A 14,334-nucleotide genomic window follows, 5' to 3' on the forward strand; every position below is an offset into this window, starting at 1 on the left:
AACTATATTTTATTGCTTTTAAAACAATTTTAAAATATTAAAAACTTGATTAAAAAAAAATTTAATATTAGAAACAAGTTTAGGATCCTAAATATTAGGGGATAAAAACGTTATTTTACTCTAAAATTTTGTTAATAATTTTTTGGACAAAGTTATCATTTACCATACTATATTAACAATCTAAATAAATTTAGTATCATAAAATTTATTTTAGTCCCTATTTTAATATAAGTTCTTACCCATATTCTTATAATTATTAACAATCCAATAAAGTAAGAATTTAATTTTGATGTATTGTAAGTATAAAATCGTTTTACACATACATTCAATTACATAAACGTCACATTAACAAAAATAACTATCTTTTACATTGACTGCGTGAATAGTCATCTAAGAGAATAATTATGATTGCACGAATATATAAAACATTTTACATTGTCAGTGTATTAAAATTAAACTCATAAAGTAATATCTTATAACTTATTTTGTAGTAAGCATATAAATTTATTCATTCTTTAATTAATAATGGCTATATCCTTTTAAATGTCTTTTGTTAAAATATTTGAGTTTAACACAAAACCAAGATAATATTCAACTAAAAGAACTACTATATTAGAATAACTGAAGTGATCATTGAATAATTATAAGCTTTTTTTTAAATTCTACCATTTTCCACAATGATGATAGATTTATAGGTTCAAAGTAATTTACAATATTTTTTTCTTTTTCAAGATAGATAATAAAAATTTTACTACAAAAAGATAGGTTATAATTTGTATTTACCATTTATACATAAACACCATTATATATAATAATTACTCATGATCCCTACAAAAAAAGAAGATAATACAAGAAAATGAGTAAAAGATGCACAACAGCTTCATCAATGTTATTTCATTAGTCAGTCTCTCAAAATTAAAAATAAAATTAAGCAAAGAATACAATTTAAACATTGAGAAGACTCAATACATAAAGAATTAGAATAAATTAACTTTAATTTATTATTTTTGTTGTTCTATTTATTATCATGATAAGTCCCATAAAATTTTGAAGCTAACACCATTTTTTATTCAAAAAATGAGTTCAAGAATTATTATTATATGCAAAGCTAACTCTAATTAATAAACTACAGTCTTATCTACATTTTATATCACTTTGCAAATGCTACAGCAGCTGTCAGACAAGAGAGAACCAACATTTTACGTGTTTTTTTTTCTTTTCTCTAACACATTTCAGCAGGTAAAAAAAAAATCACTTTTTTCACTGTAGCATTACCCTATCTTTTATTGGTCAGTATCTTTGTGTGCATATCTATATCTTGAGTGGACATAAATACAACAAATCCTATGTTAGGAAACTAGTGAATTAAGAGTTAGGACACCAAATCAATAAATTCGTTAGAAAATTATATTTAGCAAATCAATTATGATATATATGTCACCAAAAAATTTTTATGAAATATATAAAAAAAATCATCAACAATCAAATCTGTAGCCAGATTTTAGTCTTTTAGTTACTTATAGTTACTGTATTTAGTATTAATGAGTTAAATAACTGCATTAGTTAAGAGAGTTATAAAGTAGTTAGTTAACTTGAGTTAGTTAGTTAGATTGTAATTTGTGACTGATGATTGAACTAACACCTTGTATAAATATTTAACATCACAGTAATAGAAAACACTTTTGTCATTCTAACTAATGCTATCTCTGAATCTCTCTCTTGTATAGTGTAACCCCACTTTTACCTCTGATTCTGCAATTAGAACAGGAATTTTTTCATGATGCGGTAAATGTAGAGATTGCAAAAAAGAGTGTAATCACCTTGTGCAAGAACTTGATCGCAGGGAGGTTCGTGTGAATTAGTGTTTGCATGAGTTTGTTCATTAATGGAAACAAACATGCAAGAAGGAGGGGCAAATCCAGAAACTCAATCTTTCTTAGCAATTGAATTTCGAAAATTCACAAGAATAATAGTGCAATTTAATGCTATGCAAGCTAAATTTTTCTCCAGTGTTAGTCCATTATAAGATCCATTCTACCTTCATCCTAGCGAAGCTCCTGGAATTTTACTTACAGATCTTCCATTAACCAATTCGAACTACCATTCGTGGTCTAGATCAATGAAGAATTCACTGAAATCGAAGAACAAACTCAAGTTCATCGATGGAACCCTAATCAAACCAGAGGAGGACAATCCTTTGTTCGAAGCTTAGGATCGATGCAACAATTTTGTTTTGTCTTGCTTATATGGATCACTCGGTTCTGAGATTTTGCAAAGTGTGCTCTAGTGCGACAACACTATGAACCAGGGAGACTTTTTCAGAATTGCAGATCTTGAAGAAGAAATTTTTGCTATGAAACAAGGTGAGCTCACGATCACTTATTACATGAAATTGAAGAGTGTTTGGGAAGAATTAGAAGAATTTAGACCTATACCTTTATGTTCTTGCTTGATCGAATGTAAATGTGGTCAGAATCTTGATATGATTAGAGAGCATAGAGAACAATCTCATGTAATACGCTTTCTTAGAGAATTAAATGATTAATATACAAATGTTCGTTTACAAATTATGCTTGTAAAACCCCTACCAGATGTTAGCACAATCACTACCACATTTTTTATCTATTGCAACATATTTTAAGACAACACTTTAAAAAAATTGCTTAAAATAAAAATAGACAACACTTTATACTAATTGCTAGTAAATAGAGCTATTACAACATATTTTTAACCAATATATTATAAGTGATGTCTTAGATAAATTAAAAGACACTTAATAAGCGTTGTCCTATCAAATATATAAAGACAATTATTATAAAATCAATAGGTTACATTTTATAAGTGTTGTCTTTAAATTTATTTTAAACTTCGTCTCGTAAGTGTTGCCTAAAATTTTTAATACCTTTCTCAGAAATAAAACTTACAATTGGTATAGCTCTGCTTCCCAATTTCCAGTTTTCCATCGATTTTGAAATAAAAACGAATCCAACTTAATAGAAATATTTCTCAAACGAGAACGAGCAAGGAAAGGGGCCAGATTTAGGGTTCTACATTGTGCTGGAAAAAGTGAGCACGGCGATGGGGAGAGACACGGAGAGTGACGAAGAGAACGAGAGAAAGGGAGATCCGCCATCGAAGGAGGAAGAAGAGAAAGATGGAGAAGGCGACAATGGAGAGAGAAGTCGCCACCGCCGCTTCTTGCACCTCTAGGGCTATATCTGCCTTGCGCTGCTGTTGCCGGATCTGCCGCTGCTGTAATCCCTCTTCTCTGCCTTGCGCGGCCGTCTTTGGTCGTCGTCGGCTCGTTAATGCCTCACATCCTCGCTGCTCTGCTTGAGCCGTCTCTGCTGTAATCCTCACTGCTCGCTGCAATCATGTCTCAGGTTAGGGTTTTTTTTCTCCTCCGTAATCTTAGGAAGCTAATTCTATTCTCAGATTGAGGAAATTGAGTAATGTGTCAAGGATGTATATATATAATGCTATGCTTTGAGGTTCGAGGCCTAAACATGTTCAGAAACAACTGTATGTACTGTGTATTTTTCCTTTTCTTTTTATTTTCACTTTCATCATCATGATGTGCATCTTTTCTGAGTTTCTTGTGCTGAATTTTCAGTGTTTTTCCCTAGCTTGTGGTTAGTACGGGCAACCGCAGAAGATTTCAGAGTTGCTGATGCTCCTGCCAAGGTTTTCTTTCTTCTGATGGAAAACAATGAGGAGATTCTTCCATTTTGCACACAGATTCTTCAGTTCCAGGCTCAGTGGTATTAATTTCTTAAATTCAAGCTAAGTGATATATATATATATATATAGTGGTCTAATTTTTTTGGCAATTAACTTAATTAAACATAACTTGCATAAAAAATGTATTGCTTTTGTAATGCCTAATTAGAATCTCCTGAATAGATTCCCAACTGGCCATGTGGTGTGCAATACTTAAATCCTTCAAATAAATTTGTCTTGTGCATATATAGGAAATTCTTATCGTCATGTAAGGATCAGATGTAAGTCATAAAATACACACAAGAAAATTTATGATTCTTCTATCACTGCTGGTCATCACTGCTGGTCACTGTTCCGCAGGTACCTATGATTCTGCCTCTTTCTTTTTCTTTTTCTTTTTCGCACTTTAAATCCTAATTTTAATAATGTTGATGTTGCTATTATAGCTTTTTGGTGATATTTCATCGCCATCGCCATGCTCGATTATCAGTGCTTGCGTTTCTGCTCGCGCTTTGAGCTTCTCTATTTTGAGATTCTCATGTTCGATCATTACTGCTCGCCCTTCATCTCTGATTTCTTCCAATTTGTCGGCGTTCTTCTGCTAGTATTCACCATTGGCAGTCACTATTCTGCAGGTATTGATGATTCTACCTCTGTTTTTCTTTTCTATTTTAGCACTTTTTTGGTTTTGAATCCTAATTTTTGGTTATATGAAACTTATGCACGTTAGTTTTGAGGTAGCTACTCTCACGGTGCGTAGCTACAAATTAAAAGTAATTGGTTCTACTCTCACTGTGTTTATTTGGATTGAAATCTCTCTGTAGAATTTAATATTGAACGTTATTGTGTAAATTTAAGGGTTTGGTCAGATTTTGTGATTATGAAATGTGGAGTTGTGAACTTTAACTTCAGCATTTTAGTATTCTTTCTTATTTGGTAAATTGAACTTTTACTCTTGGTTAACTTGCAATGTTCCCTTAGCAATTGTTGTATGAGTTCTATTATATAAACTTGTTTATTGGATCATAATGATATAACTGCATATTTTATAGCCTAATTCTATATGTATTTACGATTATCATCCTGAAATTAAAGTAATTTTGGTTTAGCTAGCTAGGTCCACTGATAAATACTTCATGATCTAAATTGATAGCTTATTTAATTATTATCCTTTTAGATATTTCATGTTCTAAGACCATATAACAAACACAAATTGGATTACAAGTCTCATAAATGTTTATTTCTCTGCCGTTGTTGTTGCCTTTTTGCCTCTTAACTACTGCTCTATGTTTGTTGCCATCTTTGCCTCTGTGCTTGTTGCTGTAGTCCTCCAGGTAGGCTGTCGTTCCTCAATATGTTAATTTATGTCCTGAGTTTGTCGCCAGTCCCTGTTTTAGTGTCTTTTGTCTCATATAAGATAATTAAAGTGTTCATACTATTAATTTATGCCCCGAGTTTGTCTCTATCCCCTGTGCTTGGTGTTTGGCTTTTGTTTTTCTCTTGAAGGAGATTGATAAAAAAAATATTTGTGGATCTTTGGTGAACACTAAGTGCAAATTGTGTGTATATAACAAATTGTTGCGTCATAACCTCGTAAGATATTTCTATGGGTTGATTCTTCCTGATATTCTTTCTCACTCATTATGCATTTAGATGTGATTATATCCACATTTGACTATGGTAGTGGCTCTATTAGTGCCTATGATACCGGTGCCTAATTAGTAATTAATAATATGAATATCTGAATTTGGTTAACACTTGGGTCAAGTCATTACAATTTGTCTTTCCTCTTTTAATTCAAACTTAATGTGCTTTATTGTATGATATTGATTTACAAACCATGGCTATAAATTCTGCGATTCTTTACAATCTTATCCACGAAACAATTTAGAACGGCATTTAGATACTTGTTTGCCTTCTTGTTGGCTTTATGCCTCTCACACCCTCCTCATTCTGTTTTTGTTGCACAAAATTTGCCATACAAAGCTGTGAATCTAGGAAATTGGTTGCTTGCTGAGGGATGGATGAAACCTTCTCTCTTTGATGGAAATGCCAACAAAGATCTCTTGTTATGATTCTTTCTTTATCAGGGTCCACTTCATTTGCAAATTTAATAGGACTCCTTATGATTTCAGGATGGAACTCAAGTGCAGCTAATGCCACTAAGTTCCAGAAATATCTCGCCGCAGAAAATGGAGGAGGAGCTGATCTTGTTGCCAACTGTACTTCAGCTTCAGCTTCAGGTTGGGAAACATTCAAGGTACGTTGCTATATATGAAAGAATTCCATTTAGATCCATTTTTTGATGCTTTAGGACTTTCGGTTGCGTAAACCAAAACTATCTTGTGCTTTTTTGCAGCTATGGAGGGTTAGTGACACATCCTTCAATTTTAGAGTGTTTAACAAGCAATTTCTTGGGATGGAAAATCAAGGTAGTGGAAGGTTCAATCGGAGACATCAATGACGAGAATGGTTCCAAAGATGCCCATCGTATTTAGCTTTTTTTCCTTTTAAGTACATTTATTTTTTTAAGGGTCTTTTATTTAATTAATTTGCCATATTTTGTTAAGGGTCTTCTTGATGAATGAATATTGAAAATGATTTTCATTTTCCATCCGTTTAAAGTAGAAAGAAAAGATTATGGATTAGGGTAGTAGCTCACCAACTTGCATTGAGAGGTGTGGCAGATTGCAAGTCGTTGAGTGACACCACCCACCTAATAACAGCATTATTGAAGCCCCACCTTCTAATAGAAGAACTCTAGATACCTTTGGCCAGAGAACTTCAATATACCGTGGCGTAACAAGGTTTCAATTTCATTATTTTGTGTTTAATTAATTTGAAAATTCCTGCCTTGTATATTCCAATATATTAATTGATAAAAGAAATAAATAAATAGACATAAATGGACTGGAAGATATAAAGGTCATCTTTGGGATAATAGCTACAGAAGGGAAGGACAATCAAGAAAAGGTAGCCAAGGTGTGTGTCTACTATTTTATTTTATTTTACTTTATTTTTACATTCAATCAAGGTTTTTATGACTTTTCTCTTGTGATTTTCATGAATGCAATGCAACTTCTCTCTCCCTTCAGTGTATTTGGGTAAGAGTCTCTCTTTGATTCCTTCCTGTTATTATGTGTTTAGGGAGACTCTAGTTTATTTAATTGGTATGCATATATATATGTAGGTGGATATGATAAAGAAGATAAAGCAGCTAGGCTTATGATTTGGCTGTATTGAAGTATTGGGGGACATCCACTACTACCAACTTTCCTGTAATTTACTCTATGTAACTTGATGCTTCACTTCAATCAATTAATTCTATATATAGTTCTGTATCTATCACTGTTTTTACAGATCAGCAACTATGAGAAGGAATTGGATGAAATAAAACACATGACAAGACAAGAATTTGTAGTCGCCATAAGAAGGTTGTACTAGTGCAGTGAATATTCTTGAGTAGAATATTATTCAAACTCAGTTAATGTCATGAAATTTTTATTATAATTTTTCATTTTTAATGATAAGTTGCTTATTTTTTGTTGTGTATTATTTGCAGATTTAGTATATGGGACAAGTCAAGCATGGATATAAAATATGCAAGTAGATTGACATCTTGTTGATAAATATTAATTACTATTTTGTTATGACAATTATTGTTAGACAAGAATTTTATTATTTGTTGAGAATTATTGATGAATATATATTTAAAATACTAATTGAACTTTTTAATATCTATTTTAATTAGAATTTTATTATTAGTTATTTTGTCTCTTTTATAATTTTTTTCTATTGTGCACAAATTTATTTATTAATTAAAATAATTACACATGTATGAACAAAAAATTTTATTGTAAATTTTATTTTTTTTTGTATTTTTGTTACAAAAGTAATTTTTATTTTTATCAAAAAGGCAACCATTTTATTAGTTGCATATTTTGAATATTAGACAACACTTGTATGGTTGTATATCCAAAAGAAAAAGCAACACTTGTATAGGTTGCATATTCAAAAGAAAAAGCAACACTTGTATAGGTTGCATATCCAAAAGAAAAGGCAATGCTTTTAAAGGTTGCATATTCAAAACTAATAAGCAACACTTCAAAGGATTGCAAATTCAAACTTATAAGCAACGCGTAAAAGGGTTGCATTTTATGGTAAATAGACAACACTTTTTAGTAGTGGTCAAAATATAAGAGAAAAGATAACACTGAAAAAGTGTTGTCTCAAACACACATTTGAAGTGTTGTTGTTTTCCAACCAAAGGCAACACTTACCAAGTGTTGCTCTCAAAAGCGTTGCTTTTGAAACAAAAAAGTGTTGCCTTGATCTAAGGCAACGGCTGCATATGCAACGCCGCCCAAAAACGTTGTCTTAGGTCTAAAAGTGTTGCCATAGATCAAAAGCAACATTTTGTCAGCCTTTAGGCAACACTTTTTAAATGTTGCATCAACCTGAAAATGTTGTAGTGAATATTTTTTTCATTACTCCAACAAGAAAGGCAAATGACGTACTTGATAGAGTCGGGATTCAGATTAATGGTAAATGCTATTAAAGCGGTGAATGCAAATGCACTTAGTAACAGTGTAGTAGCTAATGCAAATGCCTTTGGGATTTATCAAGGAGGAAGCAATTACAATAAAGGTAGAGGTAGGGGACGTGGTGGTAAAGGCAGAAAAAATGATAGAGGAACTCCTAAGTTGTGTTCCCATTGTATTTGTGGGCACTTGGTTGGCACATGTTATCGCACACATGGCTTCCCACCATATATGCATAGAAATCAATTCCAAATCAACAGTAATTCATTGAACTCAATTAACTCCATTATAGCTGTGAGTTATGATGAATGCAGCACTGAACCTTTGGTTCAAAAGGAAGAAAATATCAGTCTTGATAGCTTATTTTCAGACAAGCAGAAGGAAGCACTTATTGCCTTAATTCAACAGCAATGTAGTGACCCTCCGAGTAATGAAAAATTGGCATCTGTACTTGCACCATCTGTAGGTACCTTCTATCTCTTATCAATTTCCAACCATTTTTTAACTAGTCATAATTGGATTTTGGATACAGGAGCTAGCGCTCATGTATCATTCCCACTCAATTTCTTTCAATCTATAAAACACATCAAGCTTGTTCAAATAATCATGCCCAATGGTTATCAAACCGTCACAACAATAAGTGGGACTTTTCAGCAAGCTTTTACTTGACTAATGTACTCTATGTTCCATCTTTTAAGTATATTCTAATTTATGTTTCTAAAGCAACTAAAGCATTTTCTTGTTCTTTTTCATTTAATGCACATAATTGTGAGATTCAGAAGTCACTTACCTCAAAGATGATTGGAACTGCTAATCAAAAGGGAGGATTGCATACAATGAGGGAAGCAGCCATACAAACAAGTCTTCCAGCTACAACAGAGGTTGATGCATCAAAACTCATACATCAAGCACACACAAACAACATTACTCATTCATTAGATGCAATTTTATGGCATCATAGATTAGGACATATCTTATGTAATAAGATGAAACAGATGCACAAATCATATCCATTCATTACATATCACGCCACTAATGTACTTTGTTCTCCATGTCATTATGCTAAACAAAAACGAATACCATTTAACGATAGTACTACTGAATCTCTAAATTTGTTTGATCTTATAAATATGGATATTTGGGCCCCAATTGCTATGCCTTCTATCTCTGGACATAGGTATTTTCTAACAATTATTGAGGACAAAAGCAAATTCACATGGTTATTTTTCATGCAACACAAATCTGAAGTTAGGAAAATAGTAGAGGATTTTGTTCAGTTGATTGAAACGCAACATCATAAAACAATTAAGAGCATTCGCTCAGATAATGGTAAAGAATTCTTGATGCCTTCTTTTTGGAATCAGAAAGGGATTTTACACCAAACCAGTTGTGTGGAAACACCACGGCAGAGTAGAGTGCTGGAGACAAGACATCAAGAAATCTTAAACATGGCAAGAGCTCTCAACTTTAACTCTAATATACTTACTTGTTTTTGGCATTCTGTTGTGGCCCATGCCACTCATATTCTAAATCGGGTACCTCACATCAAAGCGAAAGCCTCTATCCCTTATGAAATGTTTTATCAAAAATTGCCTGAAATTAACCATTTCAAAATCGTTGGCAATATGGTTTATGCATCTACTTTAGTGTCTCATAGGAAGAAGATTGACTCTTGAGCTCGAAAATGTGTCTTTTTAAGCTTTAAACGATGAACTAAAGGATACATTTTTTAGATACTAGAGTAGAGAGATTTTCATTTCTAGAAATACAATGTTTTATGAGCACAGCTTCTCTTTTAAACATTTTACAGGGCCATATTTTTCAATGAAACTCCAAACTCACCCTCTAACTCATGTCCAGACATATTTGATCATGACATTGCTTCCAATGGTTCCACTACTACTCATACAAATGTTTTGGATAATATGGCTTTGCTTGCTGCACTTTTTCAATTAAGTAGCACTCATGATTTCTATCCTAATCATTCATCACACAACAACCATTTTTCCTCACTAAATTCTGATACGAATTTAACCACACATTTGCATCAACCCTCACCACTGCACACAAGCACACATCAGATATCAACCCCTTCTGCAGCCAATTCAGCCTTGTCAACAGCACAACTTGAATTAAGAAGATCAACAAGACAATGATCTCGACCAGCCTATCTCGATACCTTTCATTGTATGTAGCTTACGACATCAAATCAGCAACGCTCAACCATCATCAATAAAAAATATTCTCTCTCCAATTATGTGTGTTTGGATTCCCTATCTTCAAGCCACAGGGCTCTTTCAGTTGCGATCACACAAAACACTAAACCTAGAAGTTATAAGGAGGTAATCACTCCAAGTTGTTGGTGGCAAGCAATAAGTGATGAACTGAAAGCTCTTGAAGATAATAAGACATGGACACAGACCTCTCTTCCTCAAGGAGAGAAGACAATCGGTTGTAAATGAATTTTTAAAACCAAATTCACATCCAATGGTGATATTGAAAAACATAAAGCCCGAATGGTGGCAAAGGGTTTCACTCCGACAGCTAGCTTTGATTACTTCGACACGTTCAGTCATATGATCAAACTCACCACATTACGAGTCTTATTGACCATTGTTGCAGCTCAAAATTGGTTTGTGCACCAGCTGGACATCAACACCGTGTTTCTCCATGACGATTTCTCTGAGAAAGTTTACAGGAAACCACCTTTAGGCCTTCGAGTCCCTGCTGGTTTTGTGTGCAAGTTGTAGTGCTCCTTTTATGGACTGAAGCAAGCCAGTTGCCTGTGACACTAGAAGTTATGTTGTGTTCTTCTCCAATATGGTTTCTCTCAATCTAAGGTTGACAACTGCTTGCTCACTAAGAGAGCTAGTGACTCTTTTACTTGTATCTTAGTTTACGTGGATGACTTAGTGCTAGGAGGCAATAATTTGCATGAAATTCAAAGAGTGAAGAAGATGTTTGATGAAAAATTCATGATTAAGGACTTAGGCGACTTGAAGTTTTTTCTTGGACTCAAAATAGCACGTAGCCACAGAGGTATTACCATGTATCAACATAAGTATACATTGGATTTGTTAGCTGAGTTTGGATTGAATGATGCGAAGCCGATCTCTACGCCTATGGATTACATGGTAAAGCTCTCCAAAACTTCAAGTACTCATTTGGGAGATGTCTCTAGCCATATAATATTAATTGGCCGATTGATGTACTTGACAAACACACGTCCAGATATTTGCTTCCTTGTGAGTACGGTTAGCCAATACTTGGACTATGCTAGAGACACTCATTTTAAGGCTGCACTACATGTGTTTAGGCACCTCAAAGGTGCACCAGCAAAGGGGGTTCTATTTTTTGCCTTCGCAGACCTCAACCTGACAGCTTTTTCGGACTCGGATTGGGGAGCTTCTCCGGATACTCGTCGATCTGTTTTTGGTTTTTACTACTTCTTAGGCAAGTTCTTGATTTCGTGGAGATAGAAGAAACAACAAACAGTGGTGTGCTCCTCTGCTGAGGTAGAGTATCGAGCCATGGCGCTTGTGACGTGCGAAGGTGTTTGGTTGTCTTTCATTTTGCATGACTTTCAGGGGCCCTTAAGCAAACCAATGACTCTATATTGTGACAACCAATCAGATCTCTACATTGCGGTCAAATCCGTGTTTCATGAACGGACGAAACACATCGAGATTGACTGTCACACTGTGCGAAAAAGAGTGCAAAATGGATCCTTAAAGCTATCACCAATTTCATCAGCTAATCAAGTGGCTGATATTCTGACCAAGCCCTTAGCTCCAAATCCAGTTTCATTATGTGAGGTCAAGTTGGGATTGATCAATTTTCACACTCCCAACTTGAGGGAAGATGTAGCCAAATTTTAGTGTTTCGATTACTTGTAGTCACTGTATTTAGGCTCAATTTGGAAAAATAACTTAATTAAGCTACTTTTGAAAAAATAACTTAAGTAATAAATGACTATATTAAAAGTAACTTATAAATAAGTTATTTTGTGTTTGTGTTTTAAATTTTAAAAGTGCTTATTTTATAAAAATATGATAAAAAATAGTAGTATTATGGGAGAAGTCATTTTTTTTAACTTTTCTATAAGCTCCTAAATAGCTCCTTAGAAAGCTGCAATTTAATTTTGAAAATTGCACCAGACATTAATATTACTACTTTTCATAAGTTAAAAACTAAAACAAATTACTTTTGAAGCTTCCCAAACGGGTCCTTAGTATTAGTAAGTTATATAGCTGTATTAGTTAAGAGAGTTAGAGAATAGTTAATTAATTTGAGTTAGTTAGTTAGATGGTAACTCGTGGCTGATGATTGAGCACCTTATATACATATTTAACATCACAGTAATGGAAAGCACTTTTGTTATCCTAGTTAATTCTCAGGGTAAAAAACACATTTAAGTCAAGGGGAGAAATTTATTACACATTTTAGCCAAATAAGAATCTGATTCATCAATCAACCAAAGCACACTATAATGTAATTCGAAGTAACCATATTCGAATTACATTCCTTCATAATTCGAATCAATATAGCTCGAATTATGCCCAACCAATACGTACAAGTAATTCGAAGCAATATGGATCGAATTACAAAAGCATAATTCAAATAGAGTCAATTCGAATTTCTATGAAAAGAGAAGTCTGCATAATTCGAATTGCGAAGATTCGAATTAATAACAAACGTGAATAAAGCCTAATTCGAACTGAGGTGGTTCGAATTATATATATATATAGCAGGGACGAAAGTCGGCCTTAGTGATCCGACGGTGCCGAGTGGAAGGGCCGTCGCTCAACGGATAAAAGTTACTCTAGGGATAACAGGCTGATCTTCCCCAAGAGCTCACATCGACGGGAAGGTTTGGCACCTCGATGTCGGCCAGTTCAGCTTTTTCGGTCCGAAAAGTGCATTGTGGGAACGGGATTGGAACGCCAAGTAGCCTTAGATTCGGGGGCTTCCGCTATAGCGGAACACGAGGGAAAGATCTTTTATACCGATACTGAAAAGATCCTTCTATTGGGCAATGGGGAGACTTTAAACATCCCATTAGTTATGTATCAAGGTTCTAATAAAAATACTTGCATGCATCAAAAACCTCAAGTTCAAAGGTTACTCCTACAGCACGTCCCTGTACAATACTCAAGGCTCTAGGCTGAGTAGCAGGAGCAACTTTTAATTTATTATGAGCCCAAACGATGGATTCAATAAGTTCTTGCCAATAACCACGCCCGCTGAATAGAAACATTAAACTAAAAGCCCATATGAAACGTCTTCCTAGTTATATCACGAATCTTTTGGATAAACCTCTTAAAGAATTAGAAGGTCTAGTTTACTGCGATGTGTGATTTGATCAAAATTTTTATTGTACAGATTTTGAACAATAAACTGTCATTCCAATCAATTGATTTGGGATGTCCCAGATCTGACGTGTCTCTGGAAGTGAGTAACTGTTAGCCAGTGTAAAAATGTTTCTAGATATATTAGGTAGCGTTTGTTTTGAGGTATTGAGAGTCTGAGACAGAGATTGATAAACTGAGACTCAGTATTATATTTATTGGTTCAGAGACTGGTACTAAAATTTTTGTCTCTGTCTCCAAAATTTTAGTATCTCCAAAAAGTGGGGACACAGGGAACTAAAATTTTTAGAAATAAAGACTGAAACTTTAATAACATTTTATACCTGAAATACCCTCATTTCAATTAATTAATTCTAATTTTATCCTTTGTGCAAATTAAATTAGAATTTCATTCTTGTTTCAATTTTTGTCTCCCATTTTGCACCAAACATAATACTGATATTTATTTCAATCTTTGTCTCTTAATCTCTATTTCTCAGTCTCAATTTTTTCATTTATATCTCTTCACCAAACGCTACGTTAATGACGTTGAAAATCTGAAAGCTTCTATTTACAATATCTTTAATTATGTTTCAAATAACTTATTAGAAAAACCGATTAATCTATTTTTTATTTTACAAAGGGAGCGGGGATTAATAAAAGTCCATAATAGTAAGACTGAAAAAATAAAATTATACCAACTATGTTATACGTATTATACGTAT

At 33.6% G+C, this 14,334-nt stretch overlaps 1 protein-coding gene and 2 long non-coding RNA genes across 4 annotated transcripts; all 3 read left to right on the forward strand.

Moving 5' to 3' along the window:
• On the forward strand, positions 2,867–3,762 carry LOC110264412. Its single transcript, XR_002350571.1, has 2 exons — positions 2,867–3,383; positions 3,614–3,762. It is a non-coding gene; the product is annotated as an uncharacterized LOC110264412 (long non-coding RNA).
• Positions 4,000–7,401, forward strand: LOC107641526. 2 transcript variants are annotated; one of them, XR_001620378.2, is made up of 10 exons: positions 4,000–4,080; positions 4,167–4,355; positions 5,856–5,980; positions 6,080–6,152; positions 6,408–6,527; positions 6,620–6,702; positions 6,816–6,824; positions 6,911–6,998; positions 7,081–7,154; positions 7,283–7,401. It is a non-coding gene; the product is annotated as an uncharacterized LOC107641526 (long non-coding RNA). The 2 variants fall into 2 exon arrangements; XR_001620377.2 differs by having other exon boundaries at positions 6,080–6,527.
• Positions 11,309–11,740, forward strand: LOC107615544 (uncharacterized mitochondrial protein AtMg00240-like). Its single transcript, XM_016317601.1, has one exon. The coding sequence runs from the start codon at positions 11,309–11,311 to the stop codon at positions 11,738–11,740; it is 432 nt and encodes a 143-aa protein (XP_016173087.1).

Source organism: Arachis ipaensis, chromosome B01 (assembly GCF_000816755.2).
Source record: "Arachis ipaensis cultivar K30076 chromosome B01, Araip1.1, whole genome shotgun sequence".
In the NCBI taxonomy this organism is placed as follows: domain Eukaryota; kingdom Viridiplantae; phylum Streptophyta; class Magnoliopsida; order Fabales; family Fabaceae; genus Arachis; species Arachis ipaensis.